Source organism: Lineus longissimus, chromosome 1 (genome assembly GCF_910592395.1).
Source record: "Lineus longissimus chromosome 1, tnLinLong1.2, whole genome shotgun sequence".
Taxonomy (NCBI): Eukaryota; Metazoa; Nemertea; class Pilidiophora; order Heteronemertea; family Lineidae; genus Lineus; species Lineus longissimus.
In genome coordinates, this window is record NC_088308.1 from 7694098 (window position 1) to 7710675 (window position 16578).

Sequence of the window (16578 nt, forward strand, 5' to 3'; positions counted from 1 at the left end):
CTGAGAATAATTTGAGATAAATTTAGTTATTGACTTTATTTTATTTACCATAGTGCAATTAACATACACGGAGTATATGGGAACATAATACTGATAATTTTTTTGTAAACGATAGATGTAGAACAAGCAATATTTATTCTCGCTCATTTTCTGCACCAGCAACTGGTCACATGACTTCAACATGGCGAAAACAAAAATGAAGTGTTGTTTTATTTTGTTGACTTTACCTCTAATATCTCTTGGTAAGTTTTGTGGTCATCCATTTTCTCCAGACCTGTTGATACATTCAGTCATATACATGGTCATCAGTAGTATTTTGTGGTCGTCATCCTTTTAAATGTTATACTTCTTCCCACCGTATGTTGCGACTCGACTCCCTGCGAAAAATTTACTTGGAAGTTGAAGTTGAAGTGGTCCATCTCCATGGGTGCATCATATCCCAACCTTGTTCACATACCATGGGCATGGGGTGTCTACTTGTTCTACTACACAGGGAAATTGTGGTAGACTTCTTAGATTAATGTCCATCAAATGTCAAATGAATAAATGATTATGTCAAATGGACATTAATTGCCATTGGCGATGGTCAATCTATCATCATCATCAGATTTTTCTTGTGTAGCTTCCATCCATCTGTTTAGAATGTATCTAGTATTTTAGCTATTATACCAGATACATTCTTTAAAAAAGGCAGGGCAAAAAGGGCCACAGTCTAAAAAAGGCATGGTCATGGTGCTGAACTCTTTAGCCGAAACACTTTGTGAGAATCATTCAAATGATCTTTTGACAGCTTACCTTTACTACTCGCGAGGTTTTGGGCAACAATTGGTTAAGGAACGGGAAACTAGGAGTGTCAATGCTAAAGCCAGTAGTGGAGGTAGGTCTCTGCATGTTTGTTGCCAGGACCTGATAGTGAGTCATACTCATCATAGAGATAGGATGGCTACAGTACGAATGCTCAGCTGATCCACTATCAACTCCTGGGAAATGTACTCTAGTCATGATGCCTGAAGCTGCATGAATTAAGGGGGAATGGATTATGGTTACATCCGGTAGCTCTACATTTTGGTTCAAATAAGAACATGTAAAAGAGAGAAGACCTCCAAGTATGTCTGCTGTGGGCGATGGTACATGTATGTCATCAAAAATATATAAGCGAGCCTTATATATTTTTGATGTCATGTCTGTATCAGTTTACTTACATGTTTTGATTTGTTGGTGGGTACTTGGGCCCTTGAGTGGATATATGAAGGCGACAGGCAATACTTACTAACTGTATTCAGCTAAAAAACTCCCTGCTTCATGTTCTGCCCCGGAAGTGGAAGGTGTTCGACCAGTCTACTGTCAAATGGAATAAGCGAGGAAGTCACATTTTTGACTTTTTTGAGAAAATGGAAAAAACAATCTGAACACTGACTGTATAACTGCATGAATGTACTATCTTGTGTCATGACATTTCTATAAGCCATTGCGGTGCCCAGTGCTTTTATTTCTTTCCAATTCCAGTGCAGAAAGATGTGGAAATGAGCAGTAAGCTCAAAAATACCACCAAACTCTCTTTGAAAAATAATGTGGCTAACTAGCTTTTTCTGTTTGACGTTTGCAGTAACCTAAGATATTTATTAAAAAACATAATTTATCATCTGTATTGTCTTGCTTTTCTAGGTTTAGTTCGGAATATGACTGTCTACATGAAAAATGGAGTTTGGTCGTTGACGGCCAAGGAAGGAATCATAGACAAAAAGTATGGCATGGCATATGGCATGTATGATGAGTCCTATATGGCGACTGGATGGGACGTCCTCAATATAAAAGTTGGGTATGCTCTCAACGGTTCACATACCGACCAAGAGTTAATGTATGCTGCTGGATACATTGAAGGCTACATAACTGCAGAGTAAGTAATTCAGTCTCGTGAAGGGAAATACATTAGTATTCCACATGGCATGCATAAATAATATCTAATACAGTTGATAACCTGGCCTTTGGACGGACAATATGCTGTCCTCGCAGCTGCCCGGGTTTCAGAGGTCATTAATGCACGGAAGCAACCAATTTACAAAGCCATAGCCCATTATCAAGACAGTATCCTGCTAACAGAGCTAACTTAGCAAAATTGACAGCAGAATATGGTGTTGATGAGGCTTCATCAAAATTGACATCATTTTAAATTGTCAGTGATTGCGCAATTCCCTTCCCAGCCTGGTGAACTCGATTTGGTGTGATGGGACTCAAGGTCGCATTGCACACCGTCACCATATCTAATCTGGCTCATGATCGTATCCATATAACCTATTCTAAATATGTGGGCTTAAATTTGACTATGTTGATAAATCTTTATGCTAATTTATTGAAAAAAATGTGCATTGCCTCCCGACATTCACATTGTACTTCAAATTCTACTCTTCCTCAGTTCTATTTGGAAGCCATATGTTACAGCCTGCAATCATCTATTTCTAATGTAAATAAAAACAAATCATTCATGCCAAGTCCTCGACTTGATTTAACTTAATCTACATGTACATGTGATGAGTGGTAAAAAAATTATTCATGGGCAGAACTTGATATTATCCCCTCTCACCACCTTCACTGGCTTCTGCTAAAACAATGGTTTTCGACTCTGAAAAGATTGTGAGAATTGGACTCTAGTCTAGGCCCTACTAACTCTTGTCTTATCGTACGTGCCAGTTGAAAGCTCCGCAAACAAGCAATTTCTATCGCTGCGACCTGCAATGTAGGGATGTCGCAGCGATAGAAATTGATTATTTGCAGAGTGCTTCAGCTGGGTTTCTCTCTAAGAATAGTTACAGTTCCTCCTCTCATTGACCGCCCCACACTGTAATGAAAGAACATTTACCGGTTGTTCTATCATGAATAAGTAATCTGACCAGAACATCACTTTTCAAACATGAAAAAATGGTCTTTGCTTTACTTTAGGAAGATCAATCAACACTGGGAAAATTTCTATGCCGTGTTCCTCAAAGATCAATCCGTATATATGGCTAACAAGTTTAAGGAATTTTACAAGGATCAAGAGCAGTGGGTTGTGGACAAAGTTGTAGCAGCCGACGGGAAAACACCATTTTGGAGGCATGTCTCCTATGCCCTTGCTCAGATTGATGGGTTGTATAAAGGCCATAAGGCGGCCATGGGGAAAAGAGTGAGTAACGATCACTTTGGTGGAATGAGGATTCAGTTTATATACATGTAGTGCTGGTACTCAGTTGGGTGGAGTGATTATTGTTAATCACTTATGTGAACTGGGCGGTGGTACGCAGTTGTGCGGAATGGGTATTGGTACTCAGTAGTGCGGAATGGGTACTGCTACTCAGTTGTGTGGAATGGGTACTGCTACTCAGTGGTGCGGAATGGGTACTGGTACTCAGTGGTGCGGAATGGGTACTGGTACTCAGTGGTGCGGAATGGGTACTGGTACTCAGTGGTGTGGAATGGGTACTGCTACTCAGCTGTGCGGAATGGGTACTGGTACTCAGTTGTGTGGAAAAAGTACTGGTACTCAGTTATGCAGAATTGGTACTGCTACTCAGTTGGTGGGAATGGGCACTGGTTCTTAGTTGTGCGGAATGTTGGGTGGAATGGGAACTGGTAGGAACTCAGTTGTGTGGAAAAGGTACTGGGTCTCAGTTGGGTGGAATATGTACTTTGTCTCAGTTGGGTGGAATATGTACTAATACCGTACTCATTTTGGTGGAATGAGTATGATGACAGTGCTAGCATTGGTGATGGGCCTATTTCCCAAAGAAGACAAACATTGATGTAGTTGGCCTTTGTCCAATTTAGATTCATGTATCACCCACCTACGAGCCTGTGGGAGTCTCTAACATTTTTTTCTCTACGGCTGCTTGATCAGTGGGTAATCCATTGATTGACGTGAGCCTGTTTTTAGAAATGACACTGATCAATTGGCTATCGGCGTCCCGCTAGCTATCGGTATCAGTGTCACCCTAGCTGTCACTAGGGTATGATGGATTTGTCCGATAATGTAAGCGACTCGTCTTCAATGGAAACAGGCATGAATCATATCGGTACAAGGGCTCCGACGTAATGATTACCCAACGTCATGACGTAATAGGTGTCTGGAAGTGTTACGTCACTGATGATGTTGTGACGTCATTTCAAGTTGAAGAGGGCGTCCAATCAGCTAAACAATAACTTTGCATTTATGGTTGGAGACGGAGAATTGGTAGTTTTTTAACCGTGCATTTGGCTTGAGATTTTTTGGTTGGTGTGAGATATTTTTGAATGGCTTTTTTGCATCCGATCGTTTCACTTAAGCCCCTATGATAATCGCCCATCCTTTAATATTCTGTAAGCCTGTATGTGCATGAATATATCTCTTATCCCTTGCATTATGAATCATTCAGATTATTGATGACTTTACCGGCCTCTGCAATCTATTCGAGCCATGTGTTTATGAATTTTGTAAAAGTTGTAGCTTAACTGCTGTAGATTTTAATGAAACGTTTTGTTCATAAATATATACAGATCTTGCCTTGCTGCAAAATGCATAGGCGAGTGCTGTTAACCCCTTATTTTTCAGAGGTTTTGTTTATTTCATTCATTCAGTGTCTTTATATCCACTGTCAACATAAGATTCCTATTTCCCATCTGGTCGAATTCCAGTGGCTTCAAACAATCTTGTGTGCGAGTGTTGTATTGGTGTGTACACAACAACAGTATGGGGGGAGGAGGGACCCCTGAAAAATATTTCTGTGATTCCATCACTTTACTAGAGGTATTTTCGATTGCAACAGCAATCAAATTGCCTTGTTTTGATCTTGCCTGATCGATCATGGATGTTGGTAAGGTGTCGTGCCCGCAGGTCCTCCAGTCATGACAGATATCACGAAAAGTGTATCCCAGCCTTTGGAAAATTAACAATGATCGAATGTTGACACCTTTGGACGCTGTTCGGTGATAATCCAGTTAATTTCATGACTTCTATCTGTTGTCCTTTTCAGGCCCTTACTCGCCTTCAGTTCATGCAGTTGAATTCATACGGCGACATGGATGCCGCCGAAAAGTTAGCCCCGCCACATGATCGACTCGACTACGATAAGATGTCACCTGAAGAATTCTTCGAAGACATTTACGGTTTGAACTTGGGTCGATGTTCGGTTTTGATCAAAGTAGGTCTGAATTATCATTACGGTTGACAATCAATAAAGGTCCTAATATTTTGTTGAGATGTCCCCATTGGCCTCAGTGCGAGGCAGTTGATCAGTTGTATCCTTTCAAAATATGATGTCCGTCTTTGATTTGATATCATTGCCGCGTGATCACGTTGTACGACACAACATTCTCAATAAAGGGGAACGCTGTTCGTAACGACCAGCGGTCCAGGAGAATCGAAATGATATTATACACTGTGCCGCAGTGCAGTTATTATCTTTAATACGAATTTGCTGAAACTTGGTATTTATTGTATCTGACGACACAACTTTCGACACAATCTTGTATGTATTTACGCAGATGGAAATTTTCTAATTCGGTTATAAATTTCAAATTTTGAAACGGTGTACAGGCCTTTAAAATGGAGATCTAGGGAGTTTGCATCACTGCTTCATTTCTGCTTCCAGCCGACCCCTGGTTTTGAGAACCTCTACATCGGCCACTCAACGTGGTTTATCTATGCAGCCATGCTCAGGATGTACAAACATTACGACTTCAATCTCAAGGATCCATCAGTCGCCAATAAGCAGGTGTCGTTTTCAAGCTATCCTGGTAGGAGAAATCTTAGTGTTATTGTGATCTCTATTGCACACAGCTGTTAACCCTTTCATCAGGTGACTGTGGGTAACATCACAACAGTAGTCAACATTACGGGACTCTGTCACGCCGCAAACTTCCTCTATACATGTTACTTGCAGAATTTCTTACTTGGTGGATTTGAACCCTTTCCTCTGGAGACATTGGCATGAAATGTTTTAGGTGAATAAATGATACATAAACGTTATAATAATAATAATAATATTTATTGAATTAGAGTGCTACAATAACGAATAAAATCATTTCCTCAGCACTTTACAAAAGATAATATACATATAAAGACGTAAAATAAGTGTGACAGAAATAGAAGAAGTAGATTTTAGTACATTATAAAATACAATTTTTGACATTTTTGATAAAAAAGTTGACTAGACATTACTAAAACATTTTATAAAAAGCTGAGTTTTTGGGCGTTTTTTGAATGCATTGGTTTCCGCAAGCTCGCGCGAAGAGACAGGGAGAGAGTTCCACAGCCTGGGAACCATCACACCAAGACTCCGATCCCCATATGACACCTTGGAACGTTATAATTGAAAGACAAATCTGTTTGTTTTCATAAATGAGAGAGAAGTTGCGACGTCCTTTTTGACGTGACGTCATTTGGAGCTGAAAGCTGAGCATTCATATGTCACGACTGATGTCGCGTTATTTTGCATCCCTCAGCTGTTCACCACACAAACTGAGATTGCCCGCTGTGTAACTTTTGAAAAAAAATGCTGTACTTATCTTGTTTTAGGTTTCATCACCTCACTGGATGACTTCTACTTGATGGGAGGTGGCCTCGTCATGGTGCAAACCACCAACAACGTTTTCAACACCTCGCTCTTTGACGTCGTGAAACCACAGTCCCTGTTGGCGTGGCAGAGAGTTTTGACGGCCAACAGAATGGCAAGGGACGGCGAGGAGTGGGCAAAGATATTTGCTAAACATAATTCAGGTCTGTCTATAATCGAGGTCACGAAGAGCGGGAGATAAAGCACAGATGCAGACATTTCTAAATTCATGAAGAGAAGGCAGTTAAGGCATAAACCAGGTGGCAGATCATGTCCCATCATAAAATTCCTCGCCCATGGGCACCAGCAAAACTAAAGCAATCACAGGTTTTAGTATCATCCAACAGACTCTCAAATACTCATACCTTGTGTTGTCAAGAACCAGGAATTTTGATCCGAGAATCCCAGCCAGTACATCTGAAGAAACAAATTCCAGGTTCTCCTCTGTGATCAAACTCGGGCCAATTTGCGTTGTAGCCAGCAGTGTTTAAAAGTACTGGACTATGCAGCCTACTCGCCTATTATCTGTGTATCCTCTGTATATTCCAGGTACCTACAATGCCCAGTATATGGTTGTCGACCTTAACAAATTCGTACCGAAGAAAGCCATTATGGATGGTGCCCTATGGGTAGTGGAGCAGATACCTGGGCTCGTCGTCAGCGGCGACCAAACAAAGATCTTACGCAATGGACACTGGGCGTCGTACAACATAGCTTTCTATGAAAAGATCTACAATATGAGTGGTTACCCTGAGATCGTTGCTAAGTTTGGTTATGGATATTCGCATGATTTGGCGTCGCGAGCAAAGATATTTCGTCGGGACAATGAGAAGGTGACTGACATGAAGTCATTCAAGAACATCATGCGATACAATGGTAAGTGTATCATTATTTGCACAAGCTGGCAGAAGATGAGATGTTTTGGATTTGGGGGCAGTAAAAAGCCACTATTGAGTCAACCTCTGTGCGTCTACGAACCATTCTTAACATGTATAACAGCTTCATGAATGATGTCCTTTAAAGCTTTGTAAACTACAGTATACTAGAACCTCTCTATTAAGGACACCCTCGAGACTGACAAGTGCTGTCCTTAATAGAGAGGTGTCCTGATAAGAGAGGTCAAATTGAATGGAAACAACTAATTTGGGACCAAAACTAGTGTCCTTCATAGAGAGGGTGTCCTTAATAGGGAGGTGTCCGCTAAGAGAGGTTCTACTGTATATCAAACGATAACTTGTGATGTAATCGATGGTGAACCAGACGAAACCCGAGTATGCACTGTCTCGGGTTTGAGGAAGCAAGTAATGACTGAAGAGGTGGGGGCATTGTAAATTTACTACCTCAGTTTTCATTGAGCTGTAAATTTACTTATGTTTTTCAGTAACATGGGAATGGTAGTAATATCACTACTTATACAGTAGAACCTCTCTTCGCGGACACCTCCCTATTAAGGAAACCCTCTCTATGAAGGACACTAGTTTTGGTCCCAAATTAGTTGTTTCCATTCAATTTGACCTCTCTAATCAGGACACCGCTCTATTAAGGACAGCACTTGTCAGTCCCAAGGGTGTCCTTAATAGAGAGGTTCTACTGTACCCTATCTGGTTATTTCAGATTACTTACACGACCCATATTCTAAGGATAATGCAATGCAGACTATCTGTTCCCGTGGTGACCTCACTACTCAGCATGCACCAATAGGCTGCACCGATTCAAAGGTAAAACTTACGCGCCCTGCATATTTTCAAAACAAATTTGGGATGAGCAATGATCATACACTGGAAAGCTCTCTTTATTTTGATTGCCATGTAACGTATTTTGAATGAGATGCAAGATACATATTCTTTGTAATTTGTGACCCGCTCTACCAAAACTAGGCGCTTGTCGCATCTGAACTTGACAGGTTGATACGGACTTGTTGTTCATTTCCCTATTGTAGACCTTTTGTGAAATCTGACGTAATAGATTTCACAAAAGGTCTACAATAGGGAAATGAACAACAAGTCCGTATCAACCTGTCAAGTTCAGATGCGACAAGCGCCTAGTTTTGGTAGAGCGAGTCACATTTGTGCCTCGTCTTCCCACAGCAGGCCTTTTTATCGTTCCTAAAATACACTCAATCAGCGCCCTGCTGAAATTGACCTGATTTGGTAAGAGTTATGGGCCATCGTTTCAATGTGCATTACTCCAATGTCCAGTGCAGTTTGAACAGAGCGGACCCAGGAGCCTAGCTAAACATCTCTGAGTATGTAATGGTGTGATGAATACAGTGGAGGGAAACCTCCCTAATAGTGGACACCTCTTTCAGCAGGACACCCTCTCTATGAAGAACACTAGTTTTGGTCCCTCGTAGAGTATTTGTACTCAATTAAACCTCTGTAGTCAGGACACCTCTCGATTAGGGACAGCATTTGTCTGTCCCGAGGGTGTCATCAATGAAGTAAGAAAACCAAACGAGTTTGTTTTTTTAGTGGAAATATCACGTGAGTAGTTGTCTTGGGCCAGAAATCCACGAGACGGCAGTTTGAGTGGGTTTCTATGGGCCAAGACAACCACCACAGGCTACTATCCAATATTTAGTGAATAATCCAAAATGGCGGCCTGCATTGGCGGTCATATAATGACGTAGTTACAACTGCACAGAAGTCTATTGTGGCATTTAATCTTGGTAATGATCTTTTCCAGGTGACAGACTTTTTCATGGCCAAGAAGCTTGAGTCTCACGCCATCAACGGCCCAACAACAAGCCATAACCTGCCAGTATTTGCGTGGAAACCATTTCCACATTCTGTACACGTCGGACAACCGAAGACATTCAACTTCACTTGGCAGACAATGAAGCCTAAGCCTTGAAGAACAATTTGGTCCGGCAGATAGGGAATATCACTATATGATCAGATATAGGGTATCACAGTACACTTCTGACATTTAATCTCTTAAAAGATATAACCGGTTTTCCCTTACAGCATCAATCAGCATCTACCAGGTTTTAGTAGTTATGAATGAAATGAGTAGACCATAAAACTCATTTCCTTAAAATTTCATGACATTTGGGTGTGACAGAAAGGAGTTGTCCAAAATTACAAGCCTCGTGTAGTCTTGGGTAACCCTATAATTGCCTCCAAGTCGAATCCAAGATGGCTACCGACTGGGTGGCCATCTTGTTTTTAGACAACAACTTCCTCATCTTATGACAAATGTTATGAAATGTGGAAAGAATCCTGCTTATTTTGTTTATGATACTTATATTATATTTTGATGACTTTATTAATTTGATTTTAAACCTTATGGTCACTGGTGGACGCTGTTTAGGATGAACTGATTTGACAGCTAACTGTTTATATTGTCCTCAGTATTGAAAGAAATCAAAGCAGGCAGTAAATCAAAAAGGAATATTTAAGTTTCAGTGAAATAGTTTCAAATTTGGAACAATGCTCATTGTCCATGTACATACCAATGCAGGGGCCCTCTCCAAAGTTGAGTACAGCAGCAATTATTACTCTCTAATCTATAGATCACAGTGTCTGGATAGAGAGAGACACTGGTGTACATTTTAAGGTATTCACTGATAGTTTGTAGAATGTTAAATGCATTTTGAGATGCAACCGAGAAGGTCCTTCTACACAGGAACTTTACATACTTCAGCCTCTGCATCTTGCACTACTACTCTTTTAAGACGTCTGCCTATACTTGATATCATGAGTATACACAAGTTCTCGAATATGCCATCCTGTCATCCATTGAATTTATACTCGATAAACCTGATAAAACTTCTTTATCGAGTTCTGCATCACAAGGTGCCATCTGATCATCATACTCGAGTACTGATCACAAATTACAACACTGAAGTCAAGTTGGAAATTTAAATGCATAATTCTCCAAAATTGCGATGTTGTTTATTTGCTATTGTTCTATACATATTCAAACTTATAGCTTAGAATTTGCTTCCAGTTTTAAAGTTGCCTCCAGTATCAAAGCACCTAGTTTACCAAATACATTCCACTTTTAAAAATTGGAAAACATGAGTACGGCGTGCTGAAGTTTCTGTGCATTGGCTGTCATTTTGTTGAACTCAGGATATCGAGTATAGGCCTGACCTGTTCAAAAAATATTTTTACATTTGGGTATTAGGTAGCGTTTAATTTATATCTAGTAAACTATACTAAATTATTGTAATCAAAAACTGGTGCAACTTGGATATATTTGTATTGTCATTTAAAATTGGGTGACCAGGGGCAACTGATTGGAGGCCAACTCTGCATAAGTGTGAGGGAAAATATCTTGCTGAAGGAGTCAGTTTGCTCTTTTCTACCTATAAGCAGTGCCGATTTTCTGTCAGCCTCATTTCAGTTGCCGTGCGTCATGTTACATGTATGTACTCGTTCATCAGCCTGCTTGTGGTTGAGTTTTTGTTTATGTTTCTGTCTTTTTTGTTAGAATCTCTTTTCAGTTTTTCACTCTCAGGTATTGCAGAGCAATACGGGGTGAAGCATTCAGAATCTCGGAGTTAATCAAGCGAAGCATTGAAGCATTCAGAATCTCAGAGTTAATCAATTTTCTGTCAGCCTCATTTCAGTTGCCGTGCGTCATGTTACATGTATGTACTCGTTCATCAGCCTGCTTGTGGTTGAGTTTTTGTTTATGTTGCTGTCTTTTTTGTTAGAATCTCTTTTCAGGTTTTCACTCTCAGGTATTGCAGAGCAATACGGGGTGAAGCTATCAGAATCTCAGAGTTAATCAATTCATTTAAAGGGAGCTATGGGGTCAAATTGGTGGTCTTCATGTGGCTAATATGCACAGTTGGGGGGACTGTGTTATGCGTGCCATGTTTATAATGAGTTATGCGTGCCATGTTTATAATGAGTTATGCATGCTATGTTTATAATGAGTTATGCGTGCCATGTTTATATGAGTGATAAATAATTTCCTAATGCAAGCAAGAACAGTTTTGATACAAGTAACTTTGAAATAGGGGAGACCCCTTTAGGTGATTTGCTGTAACTTATTCTTTCTTGCCTATCTGGCTGCTGCCTAATGACTCCATTTAACAGCTTCAGCATCTTCAGCCAGTCATCCTTATTCTAAAGGCTTCAACTAAGGAAGGAGATATAAATCGCCATCTTCAGGACAATTAAGGAACTCTTCTGCTGTCTCCGTCAATACTCATTTTGATACTCATTTAGATACTCATTTAGATACTCATTAAGATACTCATTTAGAAGTGAAGTATAATATCAGCGAGTAGCTTTCTTTTTGTGTTGATTTGGTGTTTGGGAAGCTATTTTAAAGATCTTTTGCAGCTATCGCCGTTTTTTTCTGGGGGTTGGAGAGTGTTTGTCTGACCTTGAAGGTGTTACAAGTTGGAGATGTTGATGAAATGTTTAGGACTCTTTAAGAACATCAAGGTCGGATGAACAGTGGGGGGATGTAGACCATGGATCTGTTCATATGAGATAATCAGAGTATAACAATCTACCTGTAAGGAGATGAATGCTCCTACCGTAGTGTAACAATCTACATGTCATGTATGTGATGAGATAAATGAACTGCCAGAGTATAACAATCTACATGTCATGTACATCTATGTTATAAAATAAAAGCAACTGCCAGAGTATATAGACCATCTACATGTCATGTACATGTATGTTATGAGATAAATGCAACTGCCAGAGTATATTAACCATCTACATGTCATGTACATGTATGTTATGAGATAAAAGCAACTGCCAGAGTATATCAACCATCTACATGTCATGTACATGTATGTTATGAGATAAAAGCAACTGCCAGAGTATATTAACCATCTACATGTCATGTACATGTATGTTATGAGATAAAAGCAACTGCCAGAGTATATTAACCATCTACATGTCATGTACATGTATGTTATGAGATAAAAGCAACTGCCAGAGTATATTAACCATCTACATGTCATGTACATGTATGTTATGAGATAAATGCAACTGCCAGAGTATATTAACCATCTACATGTCATGTACATGTATGTTATGAGATAAAAGCAACTGCCAGAGTATATTAACAATCTACATGTCATGTCTGTGATGAGATAATGCAACTGCCAGAGTATAACAATCTACATTTCATTTATGTTATGAGATACCGTAGGATAACAATCTACATGTGTTAAAGGAGCTGAATGCTCATTTTAAGTTGATGTTGTTAATGTACTCCTCTAGGTGGCTTACCTAGGGGATTATGCTGTTAACAATGAGCTTGAATTAGCTCAAGGATTCGGCTGGTGCTGTGATATAAAGATGCATTGTATGTTGAGTAAACTTCCAAATAAACATCGCTATCATTTGAACTGTTGCCTTGTCTTCATCCCTTCTGCTACTGGAAAACTAGAGCGATATTGTTGGCAGGCTCTTCACAGCTGTCAATGTGGACCAAGGTGTATTTGTTCTGTGACAGGAAAAAAGTTCATTGACCATCTTCTATGCATGTAGGGTGGACAGTTCGACTCATCCAGGAAAGCGGAGAGATTTATCTTGACTGTATTCTGATGTCCCGTTGCTAGCCCTACACAACTGATACCACAGTCGATGGAATCTTCCTTCCTGTAGTAGCACAAGTAGACCAACCATTGTCTACAGTGGTTATTCAGAACTGGGAAGATAGCCAGTGGCCCGTCACAGCAAAATGAGGCACTTGTCTCTCTAAGCATGGCATGTTGAGATGGACTGGATGTTCATTTCACTTTTGTCTGCTTTCTCTGAATCGATTTTGCTACAGTCTACATCAATATTTTCCATTATCCCCTGTGGTGTAGTCATTTGGTCTCATCTTCAGTGTGACATGCGCCTTGATGTGCTGTGACCCGTCACAGCCCTGTCAACCAGTCCATGTCATCTGTTGTTCCGATCTAGTTACACATATGCAGAGTTGTCACAATCACATTATTTAGTCCTGTCTGAGCCAGCTTGGCAGCAATGTGGAAAGCAAGAGACATATCATCAGTCAGTCCCTTCGAAGTCGCATTGGGACAACTGGCAGTCTGAAGCCATGGCGTGTCAGTTCTAAGCCAAGCTTGCATAACAGGAGAACCAAAGCCATACCACCATATAATCTGTTGATCTTTTCTATGCCAGTTATTCTGAGTGGAATGCACCAGATCAAACACCAGAGCTTGTGCTCTGCACTGCCCACTGTGGGACACCGGCAGGGGAGACTGGCCACATGGCCGGACGGTGCATCAATGAGACAAAGCTGTGGGGATCAAGGGAAGAACAAGAGACAACTGGCAGATTTATTAGCAACATTGGCCCGGTACTGTGGATTAGCCATAAGAGAAAACTGAATGAATTGTCAGAATTGTGGAAGGCAAGCCATATTGGCTCTTTGCCCTGTCAAAGTATTTAGCAAACTGGAAAAACCAATCCATATCAACTGTTGGTCCAATCCAGTTACAACTATGCGGAGTTGTCTCAGTCTCATTATTTGGTTCTGTCTGCCAATGCAGGCAAGAGTCTGTCTGTCACCAGTACTCTGAACAGTCATATCGTTTGGTCTGCCTCAGCCAGCTTGGCAACCATGTCATGTCATCAGTCAATCTTCTCTATGTCTCTTTGGGAGAACTGGCTGTCCAAAGCCATAGCATGTCAGTTTCAAGCCAGGCTTGCATAGCCGGTAGACCAGAGCCATCATCTTGTCTCAGCCAGCCTTGCAGAACCAGAAGACTAAGGCTGGAGCATCTGTTCGTCCTGTCTCGGCCAGTTTTGCAGAATTAGAAGACTAAGGCTGGAGCATTGTTGGTCCTGTCTCAGCAAGCCTTGCAAAACTAGAAGACCAAGGCTGGAGCATCTGTTGGTCCTGTCTCGGCCAGTTTTACAGAACTAGAAGACTAAGGCTGGAGCATTTGTTGGTCCTGTCTCAGCCAGGTTTGCAGAACTAGAAGACCAATGCTAGAGCATCATTCTGTTGGTCCTATCTCAGCCAGTTTGGCAAATCTAGACGACCAAGGCTGGAGCATCTGTTGGTCCTGTCTCGGCCAGTTTTGCAGAACTAGAAGACTAAGGCTGGAGCATTTGGTGATCCTGTCTCAGCCAGGTTTGCAGAACTAGAAGACCAATGCTAGAGAATCTGTTGGTCCTATCTCAGCCAGTTTGGCAAATCTAGACGACCAAGGCTGGAGCATCTGTTGGTCCTGTCTCGGCCAGTTTTGCAGAACTAGAAGACTAAGGCTGGAGCATTTGGTGATCCTGTCTCAGCCAGGTTTGCAGAACTAGAAGACCAATGCTAGAGCATCTGTTGGTCCTATCTCAGCCAGTTTGGCAAATCTAGACGACCAAGGCTGGAGCATCTGTTGGTCCCGTCTCGGCCAGTTTTGCAGAACTAGAAGACTAAGGCTGGAGCATTTGGTGATCCTGTCTCAGCCAGGTTTGCAGAACTAGAAGACCAAGGCTGGAGCATCTGTTGGTCCTGTCTCAGCCAGTTTTGCAGAACTAGAAGACTAAGGCTGGAGCATCTGGTTGTCCTGTCTCAGCCAGTCTGGCAAATCTAGACGACCAAGGCTGGAGCATTTGGTGATCCTGTCTCAGCCAGGTTTGCAGAACTAGACGACCAAGGCTGGAGCATTTGTTGGTCCTGTCTCGGCCAGTTTTGCAGAACTAGAAGACGAAGGCTGGAGCATTCGTTGGTCCTGTCTCAGCCAGTTTGGCAAATCTAGACGATCAATGCTAGAGCATCTGTTGGTCCTATCTCAGCCAGTTTGGCAAATCTAGACGACCAAGGCTGGAGCATTTGTTGGTCCTATCTCAGCCAGTTTGGCAAATCTAGACGACCAAGGCTGGAGCATTTGTTGGTCCTGTCTCAGCCAGTTTTACAGAACTAGAAGACCAACGCTAGAGCATCTGTTGGTCCTATCTCAGCCAGTTTTGCAGAACTAGAAGACCAATGCTAGAGCATCTGTTGATCCTGTCTCAGGCAGTTTGGCAAACCTAGAAGAGTAAGGCTACAGCATCTAGATCTTTTGGACCTGACTCAGCCAGTTTTGCAAAACAAGAAGACCAGGCTGGAGCACCTGCTGGTCCTGTCTCAGCCAGTTATGCAAGTGAGAAGACCAAGGCTCTAGCAATTATTGGTTCTGTCTTGGCCAGTTTTGCAGAGCTAGAAGGCCAACGCTGTAGCATCTGTTGGCCCTGTCTGAGCCAGTTATGCAAACCTCGATAACGAAGGCTCTAGCATGTGCATGTCCTGTCTGAGCCACTTTGGCAAAACTAGAGCAGGAAGGCTCTAGCACCTACTGGTCTTGTCACAAGCAGTTATGCAAACTAGAAGACCAAGGCTGGAGCATCTGTTGGTCCTGGCTCAGCCAGTTCTGCAAAGTGAGAAGACCAAGGCTCTAGCATCTATTGGTTCTGTCTTGGCCAGTTTTGGAGAGCTAGGAAGTCAATGCTGTAGCATCTGTTGGTCCTGTCTGAGCCACTTTGGCAAAACTAGAACACGAAGGCTCTAACACTGTTCAGCTAGTTTGGCAAAACTAGAGGACCAAGCTTCGGCTCTAGCATCTGCTGGCCCTGTCCCAGCCAGTTTTACAAAACTAGAGGACCAAGGCTGTAGCATCTGTTGGTCCTGGCTCAGCCAGTTTTGCAAAACAAGGTCCCTTTATCCTAGCCAGTTTGAGAGCATGTCCTCCAGAAGGAGCCTCCCAGCCGAGTGGTCAACACCGCTGGCTCCCACAGAACATCAAACCCAGGATAGTATGCGTGTCTGGATGAACTGGCTTATCCTTCAAGGAATTGAACAGAACGCATGACTATTCTAGGGTCTGTCGGATGAGACTAAAATCTGTAGTACCTTGTACCCAAGTGTCTAGGTCAGGGCAAGTAGAAGATCCCACACCCTTAGTGGACTCCATCCTCCAGCAAAAATCCAATAGGGTTACCATGCCAGCATTGATGACAGTGATGAACGCTGTTTTGCAAGACTGGTGTAAAGCCATGAATGCATCATTCTATAAGTTCATGGAATCAAGGAATAAAATCTTCAATTCTGA

The 16578-nt window shown here is 41.7% G+C and overlaps 1 protein-coding gene across 2 annotated transcripts; it reads left to right on the forward strand.

The window, feature by feature from the left end:
* Window positions 1–151: 151 nt before the first annotated feature.
* On the forward strand, window positions 152–12888 carry LOC135487585 (phospholipase B-like 1). 2 transcript variants are annotated; one of them, XM_064771483.1, is made up of 10 exons: window positions 153–242; window positions 791–877; window positions 1666–1897; window positions 2938–3160; window positions 4983–5150; window positions 5601–5745; window positions 6527–6727; window positions 7113–7439; window positions 8178–8281; window positions 9249–12888. In XM_064771483.1, exons 1-10 carry the CDS (start codon window positions 182–184, stop codon window positions 9414–9416), a joined length of 1716 nt encoding a protein of 571 aa, XP_064627553.1. In that variant the 5' UTR covers window positions 153–181; the 3' UTR covers window positions 9417–12888. The 2 variants fall into 2 exon arrangements, with proteins under 2 accessions (XP_064627563.1, XP_064627553.1); XM_064771493.1 differs by lacking the exon at window positions 791–877 and having other exon boundaries at window positions 152–242.
* The last annotated feature ends 3690 nt before the right edge of the window (window positions 12889–16578 follow it).